Source organism: Thalassophryne amazonica, chromosome 16 (assembly GCF_902500255.1).
Source record: "Thalassophryne amazonica chromosome 16, fThaAma1.1, whole genome shotgun sequence".
Lineage (NCBI taxonomy): Eukaryota > Metazoa > Chordata > Actinopteri > Batrachoidiformes > Batrachoididae > Thalassophryne > Thalassophryne amazonica.
In genome coordinates, this window is record NC_047118.1 from 17819221 (window position 1) to 17839983 (window position 20763).

The following is a 20763-nucleotide window of genomic DNA, read 5'->3' on the forward strand; positions in this document are numbered from 1 at the left end:
AAAATGTATTTAATGATTTTCCAGTGATCCTATTGAAACTTGGTAAAATCATAACAAGAGGAAGCAGATCCAGATCTTTTATTTATTTTTTATTCATTCATTCATTTGGCAGAGGATTTATTTCCACAGACAGCTCACAAAGTTCAACCTGCTCCAGGAACTGCTCATCATCTTCCACACGTCCATCATCCACTCTGTCCTGTGCATCTCCATCTCTGTTTGGTTTCTCTCTGCCTCCAAACATGACAGGCACAAACTTTAACCAACTGTCAGGTATGCGGAAAAAAAAAACAACGGAGCCAGCCTGACCTCCATCCAGGACTTATACCAGTCCAGGACCAGGAAGCGAACTGATAACATCTGTGCAGACCCCTCACACCCTGGACACACACTGTTTAAACTCCTCCCTTTTGATCGACGTTACAGAGCTCAAAACAACCAGACACAGGAACAGTTTCTTTCCACAAACCATCACACTGATGAACAACTTAACCTGCCAAAAAACTCAGTAATTCATACACCTCATGTACAACTTAACTTCAGTGTGTTTGTCTCTTTCACACATTTTTTTCTCTTATTGCACATTTCATTTGCACATTTTATTACTGTGAACTAGTCAGTGTTTAGTGTATATTTATACATGCCGTAAAGAGAGAGAGCAGCTCAAACTGAAGTGAAATTCCTTGTATTCTGTGGATACTTGGTGAATAAAAACTATTCTGATTCTGATTAATTTATTCATTTTACTTTTGTTTACATTGCAAGAATGGGACTTATTTTATTAATTCTTTTATTTTTTGTTTTTATACCTGTGCACAGCACATGCCAGGAATTTATGATCCAATATAGACCCATTTGGTGTATCGCAAATCATCCAAGGTCAACGTGATTTGATTCAGAGAAAAACTGGTTAAAATTAAGCTCACATGCCAATTTCAAAATATGCACCCAATGCTTAAATATATGGGATATTCAGAATATCTATTCAGAGGACTCAGGCGTACTGTGAAACACGAATACGAATTCATAAAATCGGCCTTCTATTGGCCACATGACCTTCAATCTTTGCTGACTGTGAAAGGTCAGGGTATAACTGTATATTTCAAATGGCTTGGAGCCTATTTGGATTAAATATGTAGGAATGGTGGCGTGTTTGTCAAGAATAAAGTGGCTCAGTTTTGGACAGAACTGATAAGATCGCAAGACCATGTAGAACCAGATATTATTAACTTTTGAAAGGTACGACTGGACTGCAGGATGTGAGTGGTTGCCCGTCGGGACCAAAAGGACTTTAATGATGTGGTGGATGTGGCAACACATACGAGCTCCGACAATTAAATTCCTAGGCTACAGACACTGAATAATATTAATTGCATGCACCACAAAATCCCAGAGCCCTCATTTATCAAACTGTGCATAGAAAAGGTTCTAAGTGCTCTTGTACAAACAAAATTTAGTATGTGTGCAAGTACAAAAACAAAATCCATATTCATCAAGCAGGTGCATGCCGGTTGTGTGCACATCAGTCAGTATCAGCTGTTGATAAATCCCACACGTTCTAAAACACCATGCTGCTGCATGTTCATGGTCATTTGCATTCAAAGACAGCCTCATTTAAACATACTGCATATGGTAACAAAATATCTGTTTAAAAACCGAGTGCTGCTCACCCTAACCCTAACCCTCATTGGAATACAAAGTGAAGAAAATCAACTTTTGTAATGCAGAGATCGAGGCTCTTGCGTGTGGTTACAGAAATGAGATGACATGGTGCCATTCAGACATGGTGTCACATTTCTTCATTTAGACATCACATTCACTTATGGACACAATTTTAAGGAAGCTTTAACAAGCTCACTACAGGAACCAACATAAAACCTTCTATTTAACAGAATAGTTGCACAACTATTTATCAGTACAGTTGTCCAGAATCCTATGAGACCACTGTGCTACTGTCTTTATGAAGAAAAAATCTCTCTTAATGAAATTTGAGGAGCAAAAATTATGTAATATAAAATTGCAGGAGGGAAACTATTTTTTTCGTAGCTTGTAATAGCAGGCGGATACTGAAGCGCTTGTTGCTGAGGTCAGCAATTGCTGTTTAGTTTACACAGGCGTCTTTTCTAGGTTTTGTCACCAGTGAGGATACATGTCTGTTTCTAACTAGATATAATTTTTAATTGTGTACTTAATAATTAAAGCTAAAAAGAACGGATGTGGATGAGGTTGCATGTTGTGATGGCAGCAATGCTTTCAAGTTGCAGTTTTCCTCTTCTACCACTAGATGTGCATATGCAAGGTCAGAGCTTCGTGTATAGTTCAGTCTGATCTCAAACTAGTTTGTGATGGCATCACGAAAAGTGATTTAATCTATTTGTTTCTGATACCCTGACAAAATGCATTACATTTTTGTGACAGTATCATGAAATTAATTTGTGACGGTATCATAAAATTTGGCATGACGCAGGTGGAGGGTTGAGTGGGGTTAGGGTTAGGGCTAGAGTTAAAAATAGTGAACTAAACTTGACCGCATCACAAAAATGTGACATATTTCAGCCTATAGGCAGTATAGGCAATTGCTAAGGGTGCTGTCCATCCAGGGGGCACCACAAATGGAAAAAGTCAACTTTTACTATTCTCATACAAAAACTAGTTAATACTATTTATTTTTAATATAAAATGAATATAAAAATCTTGCCTAGGGCGCCAAATGGGTTAGGGCCAGCACTGATGTATTTCATGACGGTATCACACAAAAAAGCGTGAGACTGGGCTGGTATATTTATACACATTTCTAAGTCCAAACTGGTAAATTCCACACTTGGAAATGTTCAAATGCACAGTTTACGCACAAATCTACACATAGGAACGATGATAGTTGAGACCGCCGAGCTTGTTGAGACTGGGCTGAGACGTGGGTTCACTGAATGTTCTATTAGTTCTCAGTGTGTTTTAACTGTCCTTTCACTGCGTGGAAAGTCCCCACTGCTGCACTCACTCACTGTCAAAGTGAGCTCATCATTACAGGAACAAAGCGCTCATGTCGAACTCACATAGTGCCACTACTGGTTTAATGAAATGCCGTTAATTTAATCAGTTTGATTATGCTTTCATTGGACTTGGAACAATTTAAACGCAGGGATCATTCAGGTATTTGTCTTTGTTGTCACTCCGTGTTCTTTCTGTGCGCAGGTAAATTAAGAACAAAATGGACACGCGGTGTCCTGTGACGTCTGCCTCACAGGCAGCACTTTATAACGTTAATTTCCCATTTCAGCTCACAGCGATCACACGCGCGCAACAGGCACTTATGGGTCAAATGTCAGGCTCACATGAACCTTGGACCTCCGCCCAGCCAGAGCTCCATCTGTGCACAAGCTGATAAAAAAGTGTTGACTTCTGAGTGCGCACGGGGTCAATATCTTGGTTACGCACGCACGAGCGCACGTTCCAAGGTCTCGTGTCTCTTTATCAACTCCTCAACTGTGAATTTAATGTGTGGATACTGTTGAGAGAGAGAGAAAAAAAAGAAAACATGTTGCTGGTGTTTAACAGAGGCCGTTCTGGAGTGGGCGGGCTGGTTTGCTCCTCTTCAGAACCCATCTGACAGTCTATCCAAAGACGCGTAGCGCACCGAAGAACCCACGCGTCCCGCCTCCCGGGTGAAAAGCGCTTCATGTTGGTTAACCCTTTACGCGCGCAATGCGCTTTTACGCATAGTGCGCGCCTCTCCCTCCTCTCGTCGTTTACGCACACACGCACGTCTTTGTGGGTTCTCATTTTTTTAAATGCACCACCCACTCAACACACGCGCGCGCAGGGACGCACACACACTTACCGTTTATTCCCGACACAGTTTCCGATGGATGGGTTTGTGGTCCCGTGGAAAGAGGACGGCCAGGACATGCGAGACTTCTTCAGGCCGGGTCTGTCGCTCGTGTCCACCGCGTCGGAGCGCTCCATGTGCCGCTGAAGATGCCGGTCGGTGTCGGAGTACCCCCGATGTTTGATCTTGATCGGGGTCCGGGGTTGCCTCCAAAGATGCTGAGGAGGTTTGAGAGTCGCCTGTCCTTCCCTGGGAACGGGGAGCGACAGGGACAAGCTCTTCTTCGAGCATGGTGGTGGTTCCATCATAATGCAAAAAAAATTTTAAACAAATAATTAAAACAAAGATTCCTTTTGTTTTTAAACTTATTGGTTAATATGGCTGTATGCGTTTATTTCAAGCACAAATCAGGTTTCATGTCCCTCACTTGATCGCCGAGCGCATAAATCCAAGTGACCGGTCCTGCAGATCTGATTTTTGTGTGCGTGTGTGTTTGTGTGTATGTGTATGCGTGTGCGTGTGTGATCAACATGAAAAAGTGTCACAGTGATCTGATCATTGTGTTCGATCGATGATCAGCTTTAATTCAGCAGTCCTGCAGTTCTGCTTTTTGTTGATGACACACCGTTCCTGCTTCTCCTGAAGTTTGACTCCTTGTCGCCCATGGCGCAAACAGAGGATTGATTTTCGGGAATTTATTGCCTTGATAGATTATATATATTTTTAAATCAACCTCATATTGCAGACACGCACAGATATCCGGCGCTGGCTCCTCTGTGCTGTTATTGCTGCCTGTAATTCTCTTTCAGCTGAGCTGATATTCCCAAGCAATTTCCATAAAAAAGTAATCAGTCTGTCACGGAGAGCTACGGTGTCCCTGTGCGCGCGTACACGGCTGAAGTGTCCGGTAATTCCTCCATAGAGATGTCAGATCCAGTCATTTCATGAAGATGTCAAACTGGACTCATCCCTGCTCAAGAAATCATGGAATGGTTGGACTGGTCCAAAAACCACACGCGACCCTTCTTTGTCAGAATGCATCATAAAATCGATGACTCAGTGATCCGGATCAGCGTGGCCCAGCATCTCCCGGTCCTTATATTGGCTGGAGTTCGACGACAAAAACTGCCTTCAACCCTCATCCTCATCTCTCTCTCTCTCTCTCTCTCTCTCTCTCTCTCTCTCTCTCTCTCTCTCTCTCTCTCTCTCTCTCTCCCATCAAAGTCCTGTCTATACGGGGTTCGGATGTTTGTCTTTCTCAGTGGTTTTTCAGCTGCTGGAGTTTAAACCTTTTATCTGCTGGTGCGTAAATCAGTGCGCGCGATCTCTGCGCATTTTTCAGTGACAGAAAACAAACATCAGCTCCACAGGAGGTTTCATCCAGTGTGACTTATAAAGTTACGCAGGTTCGACTTGCCTTTTTTCAAAAAGATTTTTATTTATTTATTCATTTTTCAGGTTTGTGCAGGGGCGTAGCCAGAATTCTTTTTTTGGGGGGGGGGGGGGGCACAGCCTGTCCACTAGATAAATGGTAAATAAATAAAATAAAATAAATGCAGATGGGAAAGCGCTATATAAATGCAGTCCATTTGGACTGCATTTATATAGCGCTTTCCCATCTGCACCAGACACTCAAATCATTTTACACATCAAATGCCGCACATTCACCCCAATGTCAAGCTGCTGCTATGCACTACACACCGGGAGCAACTAGGGGATTAAGGACCTTGCCCAAAGGCCCTTAGTGATTTACCGGTCAGGCTGGGATTTGAACTGTGATCCTCTGGTCTGAAGCCCAATGCTTTACCACTAGACCATGACCTCCTCTGGTCCACTAGATGTCACCATTTGAGTGCTCCAAGTGTTATCTGAAGTAATTGCTTCATGATGTGTTTTAGAACATTTCAAAACAGTAACTCACTTGGTGAAGCAACAGCTTCATTTAGTGTGTTGAACACGTGTGCACAATTCTAGAGCCATTGTTTAATTTAGTGTTAATTCAGAGCCATAATTTTCTGAAACAAGCTTTTGTATTCTATCCAGTCTTTTTAATCAGGAATGTTATTCATGTATTGTTGCTTATTTGTTTATTTATTTTTTGTAAAAAAAAAAAAAAAAAAAAAAGTTTCATGAATGCTTCAGAATTCAGAGTCATCATTTTCTGAAACAAGATTTTTTTTTTTTTTTTTTTTATTGCATCCAACCTTTTTAAACAGGAAATTATTATTTTTATTTATTTATTGGTTTGTTTTGAGCTACTGTTTCATTTTATGTTTTGCTGTTTTGAAAACTGTAAACACATTTCTGGAGTGATCATTTCATTTATTATTATTCAAGTAATTCTGAACATTCATTTTCTGAAACAAGTTTTTAATTTATTGCTTCTATTCTTTTTGAACAGCAAATTATTTTTTGAGGAAAGCATTTCATTTGCTGTTATGAATATTAAAAAAAATCCAATTGTTTTGCCAGGCATTTGGATATTTTTTTTCAAGCATTTCAGAGCAAACAATTGTTGTCTCATACATTTGTTTAGTATTTCAGAAATTCCAAAATAATAATTTTAATGAAGCAAGCACTCCATTTAGTGTTGCAAGTGTCATGAAACACAATACTTTTTTGAATAATTGGTTAATTTATAGGTTTGACAGTCAATTTGTTCATTTTAAATAATTCACACCAATTAATTATCGTCTAGTGAAATTGTTTTACTTAACCCTTGGATATAGACTGTACATCAAAGTAAAAAAAATTATATATGAGAGAAATCGGTGGCGTTGGGATGTGCGTAGTTGAAATGGTAGGATTTGGAGAGAAACTAGATGAGCTCCATTCATCACTTTTATGGTTATGCATCGAAGGTCAATCAATCAATCAATTTTATTTATATAGCACCAAATCACAACAAACAGTTGCCCCAAGGCGCTTTATATTGTAAGGCAAGGCCATACAATAATTACGTTAAAACCCCAACGGTCAAAACGACCCCCTGTGAGCAAGCACTTGGCGACAGTGGGAAGGAAAAACTCCCTTTTAACAGGAAGGAAGAAACCTCCAGCAGAACCAGGCTCAGGGAGGGGCAGTCTTCTGCTGGGACTGGTTGGGGCTGAGGGAGAGAACCAGGAAAAAGACATGCTGTGGAGGGGAGCAGAGATCAATCACTAATGATTAAATGCAGAGTGGTGCATACAGAGCAAAAAGAGAAAGAAACACTCAGTGCATCATGGGAACCCCCCAGCAGTCTAAGTCTATAGCAGCATAACTAAGGGATGGTTCAGGGTCACCTGATCCAGCCCTAACTATAAGCTTTAGCAAAAAGGAAAGTTTTAAGCCTAATCTTAAAAGTAGAGAGGGTGTCTGTCTGTATGTCACAGTCCATAACTGTGACAAACTGGAGTGTGAAGATTACACTTGTCCATGAACGTGTCACGGGCCTGGATCCAAAAAAGGCTGGACACAGATACGAGACTCACACAAGAGCATAGTGTAAAAAAACAGGTTTTACTGGAGAACCAGGAAAAGGTCGGTACACAGGCAAACAGGCCGCAATCAGCAACAGTATCCAAAACATGAGACAAAAATCGAGGTTAAAAACAGGCAAGAGGCTGAAAAAACTGGAAGGCAAAACAAGATCAAGAACTATGGCAAAGAGCTGGGGCAAAGACACTAAGGAACAATGAACTGGCAAAGCATGTGTGCAAGCAGATGGTTTAAATAACATGAGTGATTAGAGCAGACGAGGTGCAGGAAAAGGGCGTGGCAAACAAAGAGAGAAGACGCACCCACGTCCCAACACCAGACAAGAGAGTGCAGTAAAACCAACACCAAGCAGACCCCATCATGAACATAATGAAAAGACATGAATTCCCACATGACAGAACATGATCATGCACCTAGTTTGATTACGCAGCGTGCCACACTTGTACCACGTGATGTGCAGAAACAACCGTAGTACAATTTTAGCACAATCTTGATGCTTCTGGAGTGATGTCACAGTGGTACAACAATGTCTGGCCTCCACAAAAATGCAAGGGATTACCAATGTGTCAAAGGTTCTCTTTTTTAATTTAATTTCCTTTTTCAAATTGAGATAAACAAAAAGTTACACAAAAACCTTACAGAGGATAAACATAGCCGCGCAAAAACAACATAACGAAAAACTGGTTAATGGTTAATGAATTCCCACGAGATCCCACGAGATCTCGTCTATTGTCAATCCAGGAAGTGTCGATCCAGGAAGTGTTCAACATTTCACATTTCTTGTTTCACTGTGGACTCAAAATTTGGCTCTTCCTGTTTGTGACAGTGAGCGAGCTTCGCACGGCTGTGCGTCACTTACCTCATATATACGAGGGCTGTCCATAAAGTATAGGTCCTTTTTATTTTTTTTCAAAAACTATATGGATTTTATTCATATGTTTTTACGTCAGACATGCTTGAACCCTCGTGCGCATGCGTGAGTTTTTCCACGCCTGTCGGTGACGTCATTCGCCTGTGAGCACTCCTTGTGGGAGGAGTCGTCCAGCCCCTCGTCGGAATTCCTTTGTCTGAGAAATTGCTGAGAGACTGGCACTTTGTTTGATCAAAAAATTTTTCTAAACCTGTGAGACACATCGAAGTGGACACGGTTTGAAAAATTAAGCTGGTTTTCGCTGAAAATTTTAATGGCTGATGAGAGATTTTGAGGTGATACTGTCGCTTTAAGGACTTCCCACAGAGCGGGACGTCGCGCAGCGCTCTCATGCGCCTTCGTCAGCCTGTTTCAAGCTGAAAACCTCCACATTTCAGGCTCTATTGATCCAGGACGTCGTGAGAGAACAGAGAAGTTTCAGAAGAAGTCGGTTTCAGCATTTTATCCGGATATTCCACTGTTAAAGGAGATTTTTTTTAATGAAAGACGTGCAGACGGGTCCGCGCGTCGGGACGCAGCCGGCGCGGTGCGGCGGCACAGGAAAAACACCTCCGTGTTGATAACCATTTGTAAAATCCAGGCGGCTTTTGATGGCTTTCAGTGGAGTGAGTATATGAGAAATTGTTTAACAGCTGGACATGTTCCAACTTGTCCTTAAGGCTTCCAACAGAGGTGTTTTTCCTGTGGCGGAGCATCGCGGCGGCTGTGAGCCAACGCTGCAATCCGCCCGCACGTCTTTCATTAAAAAAAATCTCCTTTAACAGTGGAATATCCGGATAAAATGCTGAAACCGACTGCTTCTGAAACTTCTCTGTTCTCTCACGACATCCTGGATCAATAGAGGCTGAAATGTGGAGGTTTTCAGCTTGAAACAGGCTGACGACGGCACCTGGGAGTGCTGCGCGACGTCTCACACCGTGGGAAGTCCTTAAAGCGACAGTATCACCTCAAAATCTCTCATCAGCCATTAAAATTTTAACCAAAAACCAGCTTAATTTTTCGAACCGTGTCCACTTCGATGTGCCTCACAGGTTTAGAAAAAATTTTGATCAAACAACGCGCCAGTCTCTCAGCAACTTCTCAGACAAAGGAATTCCGACGAGGGGCTGGTCGACTCCTCCCACAAGGAGTGCTCACAGGTGAATGACGTCACCGACAGGCGTGGAAAAACTCGCGCATGCGCACGATTGTTCAAGCATGTCTGACGTAAAAACATATGAATGAAATCCATATAGTTTTTGAAAAAAATAAAAAGGACCTATACTTTATGGACAGCCCTCGTATTTAGCACATAACCTGCAAACAAACACTGATGACAAAGTCAATGTTGGCAGCAGAAATTAAAATACATTTTGTTCTCAGCTGTCCAGACCATTTTTCCGCAAGGCCAAAATATGGACATCGGTTATTGCGAAGGCCTTGCGTCTGTCCGTCTGTCTGTGCTCAACATAACTCCAGTCCTGTTACTGCCAGAGTCTTCAAATTTACAGGGAGCATTCTTGGGACACAGATCTTGTACAAGTTCAAAGATTGCTAACCTTGACCTATTTTAAGAGGTCAAAGGTCACATTCCATTTCCTATTTTTATGCTCATACAGCCAAAGATATTTTAGCATTGCATTATTTTAAAATTGTCTTTTGTTGCAAATAACCAACAGTGACATAAAAATGTTGAAACTGAGGTTTGCTGCAGTAACTCATCAGAGATCTGAGATAGATTCTACTTGTCACATTTCCACTGTGACTCTAACAGATGTCAGCACATTGTCACTGTATCGCTGTTTTCATCCAGACTGTTTTAAACAACAGTTACTTGTAATGACCTTCACAACCAGGAGAAATTTTGTGATACTACTCCAAGTGCATGAACCTGGTAAAGCAACTGACATGTCTAACTAGGGGATGATTTGTAGGTTAAAAGCCTCCTGGAATATTCCTCACAGCATGATGACACAAATGAAGCTTTACAAAAATTTTACTCCCAGTGGACCAACTGCTTCAGAAAAATATTCATTGTCTTGAAATGCTTGGAAAACAAAATGAAACAGTTGCTTGTGAAACCTTTCTCACTCTGTGGAATACTTCAAACACCAAGTGTTTTATGCTTTGGCTTTTAATACAACTTAAGCTGTGTGTGTCTGGTTTTATGTGTTTTTGTATATTTTGGAATTTTAATGCTCTGTGAAAGTCCTTCACAGTTTTGAAATATTTAAAATACTCCAATACCTAGTTAAAATTGGGGATCTCCTGATTCATTAAATGACTCATTTAAAAAAGCCTTGTGAGAATGGGGATTTAGAAGGAATAGATGATTCAGGAATGATTTACAGTTTCAAAATATTAAAAAAAAAATAAAACAATTCATTCTTTCATTTTCTATACCTGGTTATTCCAGTTAAGGGTCAGGAGGGGCTGCAGCCTATCCCAGCATTCATTAGGCGAGAGGCGGGGCTACACCCTGGACAGGCCGCGAGTCTATTGCAGGACCTAAATGAAGCAATTGCCTCAACAAATGTTTTCTTATTTTGAACCTCCTGAAATGAATAATTTGTTCTATGAAAAATGAAGCGAGTGATATATGGTTGAATTTTGCGTATTTTATTGCATCAAAAGTTGTGTTTTGTTGTTGTTGTTGTTGTCTGACCTCTGGTCCTAAATGTGCCACTGTGTCTGGAGAGGTTCAGACCTGAGCCAGATTAAAATAAACACGATCACATGTAGGACCATATCCCAGTCCTGTGTGTGCTATCCCTTTACTTTTCAGATGGAAAATGAGAAATTGCCTAAAATAGAGAAGATCAGGTTTCCCACAGCAGAAGACTGCAGCAGACATCATTAATCCTCAGGTAGCGGCTTCAGTTTCACTGACACGTGTGTCATACTGGAGTTGTGGTGAGGACACTGAGCCAAATAAAGCAGAGCACTGGCACTGGCCTCATGCTCACCGTGACCTGGTTCATAAAGTCCAGACACCTCAGGCACAGAGAAGACGTAGATGAGGCGATCCAGTTGCTCCGAGGCTTTTTCCACTGGAAACGTGTGAGTGGGACACTGGCACGGCTAAAAAGGCTGATCTGGAAAAGCTTCGAAAGGAGTTGAAGGCGCCTGCTGCTCACCCTGATGTCACTTATGACCCTGACACAGATTAATAACTCAAAAAAAAACAACAAAAAAAACAAAAGAGTGACTGACCGCTCTCCCGAGTGATGTTCTAAATAATGTGGACACCACAGACAGCTGGAAATGTTAGAACATTTCCACACCAAACAGTGCACCCTTTGAAATGCATATTTTGTCTTTTAAAAAAAAAAAAAACTATGGAGTTGAACTTTGTGTGCTTCATTTTGTTTAAACCTTTATGACCTGTCTGTGTTTTTTTGTGAAATTTCTATCTAAATAACACCCCTAAAAGTAACACTTCAATACTTTTGAACACGTGAAATGATTTATTTTGTACTAACTGACGGAAAACCTTTTGTAACTTCATGAAAATGAGTTGACTTCTAGTTTCAGCAGGGGCAGATCTAGAGGAGGGTTGAGGGGATTCCAGCCCCCCCACCCCACCCCAGCTGCTTACAAAAGGTGTGAAATATAAGAAAGATCTTGCATAAAAAAAGGCTGATTTATTACCTCCGCCAAGGAGGTTATGTTTTTGGTCGTGTCCATTTGTTGGTTGGTTGGTTGGTTGGTTGGTTGGTTGGTTGGTTGGTTGGTTGGTTGGTTGGTTGGTTGGTTGGTTTGTTAGCAGGATTACTCAAAAAATCCTCAACGGATTTCAATGAAATTTTTACCAGGGGTGTATCTTGGCCTAAGAGAAGCCATTAAATTTGGTAATAATCCAGAACACAATCCGGATCCAGTAATTTATCATTATCATTGCAGGATAGGGCCAATTTCAACATTTTTGGATCTAACTTCATGAAGACAGGTCACAAAGCTGAACAAAAATTAAGTTACGAACGACACAACAATAATTTAGCATTTGTTTCTCATCACTGAGAAACTTGTTATTAGAAAACAAACAAAAAAGCTTGTGTAGTTCATGCAGTTTCTCTTTAAAAAATACATTTGCTGAAGACCTAAGGGTTTAATCCTCTGGGGCCGACGCTGTCGTATACAATGGCTAAGACCAAGCTTTATTAAATTATAATAATTTTTTAATGATGTGAGATAGAAACTTACTTTTTTGTTGAAAAGTTAACTCCACGGACTTTCAAGCCACCATCCACCATCTTTGTACTCCTCATAGAAGCTGTGTGATGACGTGAGCAATGTAAGTGTCCAATTGGAATTGGTTCACCATCACACGGTTTTCCAAAATCCAATCATAGGGCAGATTCACCTCACGTGACACACCAAAGATTGTTTTTAGGAGTGATGTGTTACTGTTTGTTATAGTTTGCTGTGTGTTTTGAATAAATGTGTGTGGAAAATTATTTCCCGCTTTACTTTTTCCTTTCTTATTTCTGATTGTAAACCTTTATTACAATTATAAAACACAACTATAGCATATACATTTTGAAAGTACAGGCTGTCCTGAAAAAAAGAGACATAAAACTTGATTGTGGGATGCAGGGAGAGCTGTTAACAGCAATAATAAAACATTTATGCCAGGTGAGTGAACTGTCCAAAAAATGCCCTTGGACCCCGGAGGGTTAGGATTAGGGTTAGGGTTAACCACTGAATCTGAAACATGATGGTAGATGTGTGAAACAACATGGAATAAGTCTCTTTGCCAAAGGGTATTCCATGTGACGTCAGTGACCCTATGGCCTTGGTGGAGGTTTGCGCTCTCCAAGTGCTTCTAGTTAAACCTGCTACATGCACAATTAAAAGATTTGTAATGTTTAAAATAAAAATTGGGTCACCACAACAAATCGGAGATGGATCTGCATATTGATTTGACACAGGTTTTACACTGGATCATCTTCCTGATGCAACTCCACGTTACATGGCGAATGGGCAGAGGTAAATGATGCATGACTTACATTTCCATATTCAAAGGATTCAAGGATTCAAAAGAAGTTTATTGTCATATGCACATAGGAACATGTTCCCTGCACAATGAAATGTGTTTACTGCATTTTACCCATCCTAATTGCCAGTTAGGAGCAGAGGTCGCCTTTTTGGCGCACGGGGACCAGCTCCAGATGTATATCCCTGCCCTAGGTCACGAGCAGGGCTGAGCAAACCTTGACCAGCCTCATGACACACTTAAACAACAACACACATAAGCCGGTCCGGTACATGAACACATATAAAAGCACAGACAAGGAAAGAATATGATCATAATGTGTCCAAATAACATAATTTTCTTATGTTTTCTCAATTGCAAACATATACTGAAGAAAGTATGTTGGATTTACATGATTTAAATATGTACATTGGTTGCACATGAGCAGAATGTGTCCATATAACACAGTTTCTCATGTTTGTAATTGAGAGAACTTAAGAAAATTATGTATTCGGACACATTCTGATCACATGGAAATATAAGTCGTGCATTATTTTTTTCAGTGATGGTTTTGAAACAAGAACCTTCCACACTGGAAACAAGCACACTAACAGTTTGGCCATCACCTCTTCTGCTGGTTTTGAATGTAGGACAAAACCAAAGTATTTTTAAAATTTTATGTCGGGGGCACACCTCAGATCATCCTAGTACACTGAAAAGAGAATAGTTGAGCCAACTTAAATGAAATGTTTCAGTTGGTAACATCTAAATGAATTAAGTAGTTTAACTTAAGTTTGTACGTTAGAGTTTATCTAATTTGCTAATGTAAGTTTAAACAACTTAATTAATTCACCACCATTTGTGATAGCTACAGTTTGCACAGACATCCCAGGAATACAGTACTGAGGGAAAAGTGGGAGCGTTTTGTTTGCATCACCTGGAAAAACTGGGGAAATGCAACCAATCATAGTGTGTTTGCGTGTGTGTGTGTGTGTGTGTGTGTGTGTGTGTGTGTGTGTGTGTGTGTGTGTGTGTGTGTGTGTGTGTGTGTGTGTGTGTGTGTGTGTGTGTGTGTGTGTCAGTGGGGGGGGGGGGGGGGGGGTCATTTTATCAAGCCTGGTGATGCTGAGAAAATGAATTGCATAAAACATTCAGATCCAAATGTCACCTTCATTTGTTTAGCCACCAGAACTGCAACAAAGCATGATTCCTCTCTGGAAAGGGTCGTGTTTGTATCACCATCATGGAGATGAAATGTCGATTGAAAAACGACAAAAGCACTAGCAACTATAAGGGTTAGGGTTTTACAGATGTGAAGAAATGCAATCAAAAAACTGACTCAATGGATTGGATTTCCATCTAATACATATATGCAGTGACAACTAAACTAAATTAAATTAAACCTCTGGGGTCCGAGGGCATTTTTTGGACAGTTCACTCGCCTGGCATAAATGATTTACAACTCCTGGCAAAATTTATGGAATCACCGGCTTCGAAGGATGTTCAATCAGTTGTTTAATTTTGTAGAAAAAAAGCAGATCACAGACATGACACAAAACTAAAGTCATTTCAAATGACAACTTTCTGGCTTTAAGAAACACTATAAAAAATCAGGAAAAAAATTGTGGCAGTCAGTAACAGTTACTTTTTTAGACCAAGCAGAGGGAAAAAAAATATGGAATCACTCAATTCTGAGGAAAGAATTATGGAATCATGAAAAACAAAAGAACGCTCCAACACATCACTAGTATTTTGTTGCACCACCTCTGGCTTTTATAACAGCTTGCAGTCTCTGAGGCATGGACTTAATGAGTGACAAACAGTACTCTTCATCAATCTGGCTCCAAATTTCTCTGATTGCTGTTGCCAGATCAGCTTTGCAGGTTGGAGCCTTGTCATGGACCATTTTCTTCAACTTCCACCAACGATTTTCAGTTGGATTAAGATCCGGACTATTTGCAGGCCATGACATTGACCCTATGTGTCTTTTTGCAAGGAATGTTTTCACAGTTTTTCCTCTATGGCAAGATGCATTATCTTCTGAAAAAAATGATTTTATCATCCCCAAACATCCTTTCAATTGATGGGATAAGAAAAGTGTCCAAAATATCAACGTAAACTTGTGCATTTATTGATGATGTAATGACAGCCATCTCCCCAGTGCCTTTACCTGACATGCAGCCCCATATCATCAATGACTGTGGAAATTTACATGTTCTCTTCAGGCAGTCAGGCAGTTGTCTTGTTGTGCATTTTCGATTTTTGAGACATATTGCTTTAAGTTTTTGGTCTTGACGCTTTGATGTCTTCCTTGGTCTACCAGTATGTTTGCCTTTAACAACCTTCCCATGTTGTTTGTATTTGGTCCAGAGTTTAGACACAGCTGACTGTGAACAACCAACATCTTTTGCAACATTGCGTGATGATTTACCCTCTTTTAAGAGTTTGATAATCCTCTCCTTTGTTTCAATTGACATCTCTCGTGTTGGAGCCATGATTCATGTCAGTCCACTTGGTGCAACAGCTCTCCAAGGTGTGATCACTCCTTTTTAGATGCAGACTAACAAGCAGATCTGATTTGATGCAGGTGTTAGTTTTGGGGATGAAAATTTACAGGGTGATTCCATAATTTATTCCTGAGAATTGAGTGAGTCCATATTTTTTTTCCCCTCTGCTTGGTCTAAAAAAGTAACCGTTACTGACTGCCACAATTTTTTTTCTTGATTTCGTATAGTGTTTCTTAAAGCCAGAAAGTTGCCATTTGAAATGACTTTAGCTTTGTGTCATGTCTGTGATCTGCTTTTTTTCTACAAAATTAAACAACTGAATGAACATCCTCCGAGGCCGGAGATTCCATAATTTTTGCCAGGGGTTGTATTATTGCTATTAACAGTTCTCCCTGCATCCCACAATCAAGTTTTATATCTCTTTTTTTTCTGGACAGTCTGTGCTTTCAGAATATATATGTTTTTGTTGTGTTTTATAAGTTTAATAAAGGTTTACAATCAAAAATAGGCAAGGAAAAAATAAAGCGAAAAATAATTTTCCACACGCATTTATTCAAAATCACACAGCAAACTATAATAAACAACTGTTTTGACACTTTATAAAGGTAATTTGAGGTCTTGTGTGAAAGATTGTACAACAAAAAGGTTCAAACAATAAACACAAATGCACATTTTGAACAATAAATACAAAATGGTCTATGCGTTTTGTTGTCCATTGATATGGTAAACAGTGCTTTACGCAGAGAAAGCAACAGAGTTATCCAGTAACATTCACATGCAAACTAGTGGAGCAATCCTGATAGTTACACACTCTTTGTTTGAGCACGTGAGATTGTCATCAGAGGCTCTCCGTCTGCATCATTGATCGCTGTGCGTAATGGTGCAGGGCGCACTGAGTATGTACTAATAGTATGTACTCATTGGAGCGCCCAGGGAGCTATTCAAATGGGCCAACTAGTAACACATCACTCCTGAAAACGATCTTTGCCTTTTTACGTGAGATAAATCTGCCCTACGATTGGATTTTGGAAAACCATGTGACGGTGAACCAATTCCGATTGGACACTCACATTGCGCACGTCATCACACAGTTTCTATGAGGAGTACAAAGATGGCCGATGGCTGGCTAGAAAGTCTGCGGAGTTAACTTTTCAGCAAAAAAGTAAGTTTCTATCTCATATCATTCAAAAGTTATTTATAATTTAGCTTGGTCTTAGCCATCGTATACAACGGCGTCGGGTTAACTTGCATGGATGTGCTTTTTTGAGTTGGTGCTACATATATTTGTTAGATGGAAATCCTGCACATAATTGAATTGAGTTCATTCAATGAGTCTTTTTTTTTGTGTGTGTGTGTGTCCTTACAAACAGTATATTTTTTTCTGCAGGTCAAACTAAAGTAAATACGCAAGCAGTAATACATCATTTTAGGCATAGCGACAGCGTTTGGCTCGGAAACGACCAGTCAAACTAGAAAAATTCTGCATAAAGACCACTGAGGCTAAATTCTCATTTATAATATTCTGTGAGTCCCATCTTGGTTACTGGTGTACGTCTCAACATGAAGTGAGCAGCAGCTGGAGCTACAGACAGATAAAAGTTGGATCTCAATGCGACATCCTGAATCTGGATCAAAATTCTGATGGATCTGTCTTACATTTTCCACATCTATACTCTGGCTTATTATACTTTATTTTATCACCTGTATCAGGTCGTGCACAAGTGAAGGACTTGAGGAGAATTTAAGATATGCCGCTTGTACAGGTTAAAGGATTGTGCACGAACAAACAACAAACTAATGCAAACACATTGGAAGCTTTTGGACGGACCTTCGTGCGGTCGTTAATGAAGACTTTCCAAAAATGCATGGCAGAGATCTGCTGCAGTGCCACTGGCTCTGTCCAATGTTGACCAACTGAACCACAGCACAGGCAGCTCCAGCCTCAGGCCACGTGCCTCTGGCGAGACGATTGTTAAGTGGAGCCCGCCAGACAAAAGGACTATCATCCGTGGTGTGGAAAAAATGCCACATGGGAATCAAGGAAGCAGGGCCGTTATTAGGACTTAACCAAAAAGTCAATTTTTTTACTTGGCGTTCTCTTAAGCATTTGCTCAGTAATCCCCGGTGGCTGGGCCTCACCTCTGATGGATTGAAACAGAAAGGAAGGACGTGACCAGAAAGAAAGTGAGGGATACCAGGAGGATGCTGCCTCCTGCCTGCAGTGCCTTCACTCGTATTCTGAGAATAAATCCAGCTTCTCTATTGTGGGTCACAGACACAACTGTATAACAATCTCCATCCAGATGTTCTTATTCACCACACAAGAGGTTTTTAAATGCAGCTGGCACATCTATGTTTATGTCAAATAAACAGTAGAGCTAAACACGTGTTTGATTTTGCTTATCAATCTTAGTAAATTAAAAAATGTCACAAAGGGGGCATGCACCCACGCTTGACAACAGGGTAACAATTATCAGGACTGTCCACATGAAATTAACGGCAAGGGAATGGGACAACAGCTGTTTTTCTAATTAAAACATGTATCTTTGTTACACATTTGCATTTATGAACAAATTATGACTCTCAAATGTGATTTTAATCTCATAACACAATATTTGTTGTGTGGGCCGCTGAAGAGGAGGTACTGCTGGCCCACCACCAGATGGTGCCCTGCCATGGGCACCTTTTTGCCCTAAAGAGGGCTCACTGGCCTGTTGGCCTCTTTTGGCACCACCAGGTGTGCACCGTTAGGCTGTCAGCTGTTTTTCATCATCATCATCCACACCATAAAATCCTGGGAGAGACACCATAACTCTGCCGAGTTATCAGCTTACCTCACAGGTAAACCAACTCAGCCTTTTGTGCCGTACGCACATTCATCATTACTGAAGTCTTTGCAGTTGTGATTTGTATACTTGCAGCTTGTAGCTGGGTTTGTTGGAAGTTTGGAGGAGCTGGCATCTCCACTCCTCACTTCTTATTTACTAAGTATAACAATTGACTCTGCACGTTTTCAAGTTTTCCTCTGCACTCTGGGAGTTATTGGATTTTTCCCGCATGAGGATTACTGTGTTTGCTGACTGTTTGCTGGGTGTACACACACCCACGTTAATCTGTTTTTGCTCCTGCCAGCAGTACCGGTCCGACAGCCTTGAACGGTGGCCACCTGGGGTTTTAGGTCTTGGCGGTTCTGGTGGATTGCGGACCTCCAGCTGGCGGTGGGACTATGTGGGTCCCGGCTCTTCTCTGGATAGGCGTCTCCTACCCTCGGGCCTGCCCACGTGTCACCATTTATTACTAAATTGGACTTTGCATATTTGAAACCTTGTTTGCACCTTTGCATAATAAATTGTGATTTATTTGTATCCTATTGACTGCTCATTTACGCCCCCTAACGTGGGTCCGTGCATTCACTTTCTCAACAGGATAACTCAGCCACGTCATGGACTCCGGGGGACGTTTACCACCTGAAGAACGTCAATGAAAGTGCAAGGTGCGCAGGATCTACCGGGAGGACCGCTGGGTGAGCTGCAGCATATTTTATCTAACCTCACTGCTCGTTTGGATTTATTAACCGAGCAGAATGCTCACCTCAGCCGTAGGATGGAGGCTGTCACCACGCAGGTAGACACGAGCACGTCAGGCACGGCTGCAGCCACTCCCCCTCCAGTTGATCTGCCGCCTAACAGAATTAATCCAGCGGTTGTTCAGAGGTCTCCCCCCTTGTCGCCCAAAGTTTACATTAGTCCCCCGGAACGTTCGGTGGTTGTGTTGAAACATGCACGGACTTTTTGATGCAGTGCACGCTCGTTTTTTCACAACGGCCCGTTATGTACGCGTCGGAGCACAGCCGGGTGGCTTATGTGATTAATTTGTTTCGGGGCAAGGCATGCGCCTGGGCTACGGCGCTCTGGGAACAAGATTCACAGATCCTCTTGACTTACACTGGGTTCATAAGGGAGTTTCGACAGGTGTTCGATCATCCCAATAGAGGCAAGTCTGCTTCAAATATGCTGCTATCAATGAGACAGGGACGACGGAGTGCAGCTGATTACGTAATCGACTTCCACGTTGCGGCAGCGAGGGCTGGTTTGTAATTCAGTCTCACTCCGCGCCGCCTTTGTAAATGGGTTGTCTCCGGCCCTAAAGGAGCATCTGGTGGCTAAGGATCAGCTAAACCAGAATTCTTCATCCCCGTTAGGTGCAGGTTTCTTTTTTGTGGGCAAGAAAGACGGCGGTCTCCGTCCATGCATTGACTATAGAGGGCTGAATGAGATTACGGTTTGCAACCGATACCAATTACCTCTTTTGGATTCAGTGTTCACGCCCCTGCATGGAGCCAAAATTTTCACTAAACTGGATCTTAGGAATGCCTACCATCTAGTTTGGATAAGGAAAGGAGACGAATGGAAGACGGCATTTAACACCCCCTTAGGGCACTTTGAGTAACTGGTCATGCTGTTCGGCCTCACCAACGGCCCCGCGACGTTCCAGGCTTTGGTTAATGACGTTCTGCGGGATTTCCTGCACCGATTCATCTTCGTATACCTAGACGATATCCTCATCTTCTCCCAGGACTCTGAGACTCATGTTAGGCATGTCCGTCAGGTCCTTCAGCGGTTATTGGAGAACCGGCTGTTTGTGAAGGCCAAGACGTGCGAGTTCCATAGCACCTCTCTGTCCTTCTTGGGGTTCATTATCTCCTCCAACTCCGTCGCACTCGATCCAGCTAAGGTAGCTGCGATGAGAGATTGGCCGCAACCAGTAAACCGTAGGAAGCTTCAACAGTTCCTAGGGTTTGCCAATTTTTACAGGAGGTTTATTAAGGGCTACAGTCAGGTAGTTAGCCCCCTCACAGCCCTGACCTCCACCAAAGTCCCCTTCACCTGGTCGGATCGGTGCAAAGCCACGTTTTGGGAGTTAAAACACCGGTTCTCAACTGCGCCAGTTCTGGTGCAGCCCGATCCTAGCCACCACTTCATAGTTGAAGTGGATGCCTCTGACTCAGGGATAGGAGCTGTGTTGTCCCAGAACAGGGAGTCCGATAGTGCTCTCCACCCTTGAG

The 20763-nt window shown here is 41.6% G+C and overlaps 1 protein-coding gene across 1 annotated transcript in view; it reads right to left on the minus strand.

Moving 5' to 3' along the window:
* pde4a (phosphodiesterase 4A, cAMP-specific) overlaps positions 1–4134 on the minus strand; it is a 159534-nt gene extending 155400 nt beyond the window's left edge. Inside the window, exon 1 of the mRNA XM_034191267.1 lies at positions 3839–4134. Within this exon, the coding sequence (XP_034047158.1) occupies positions 3839–4134 (296 nt within the window). The remainder of the gene's footprint in view (positions 1–3838) is intronic.
* Positions 4135–20763: the final 16629 nt, after the last annotated feature.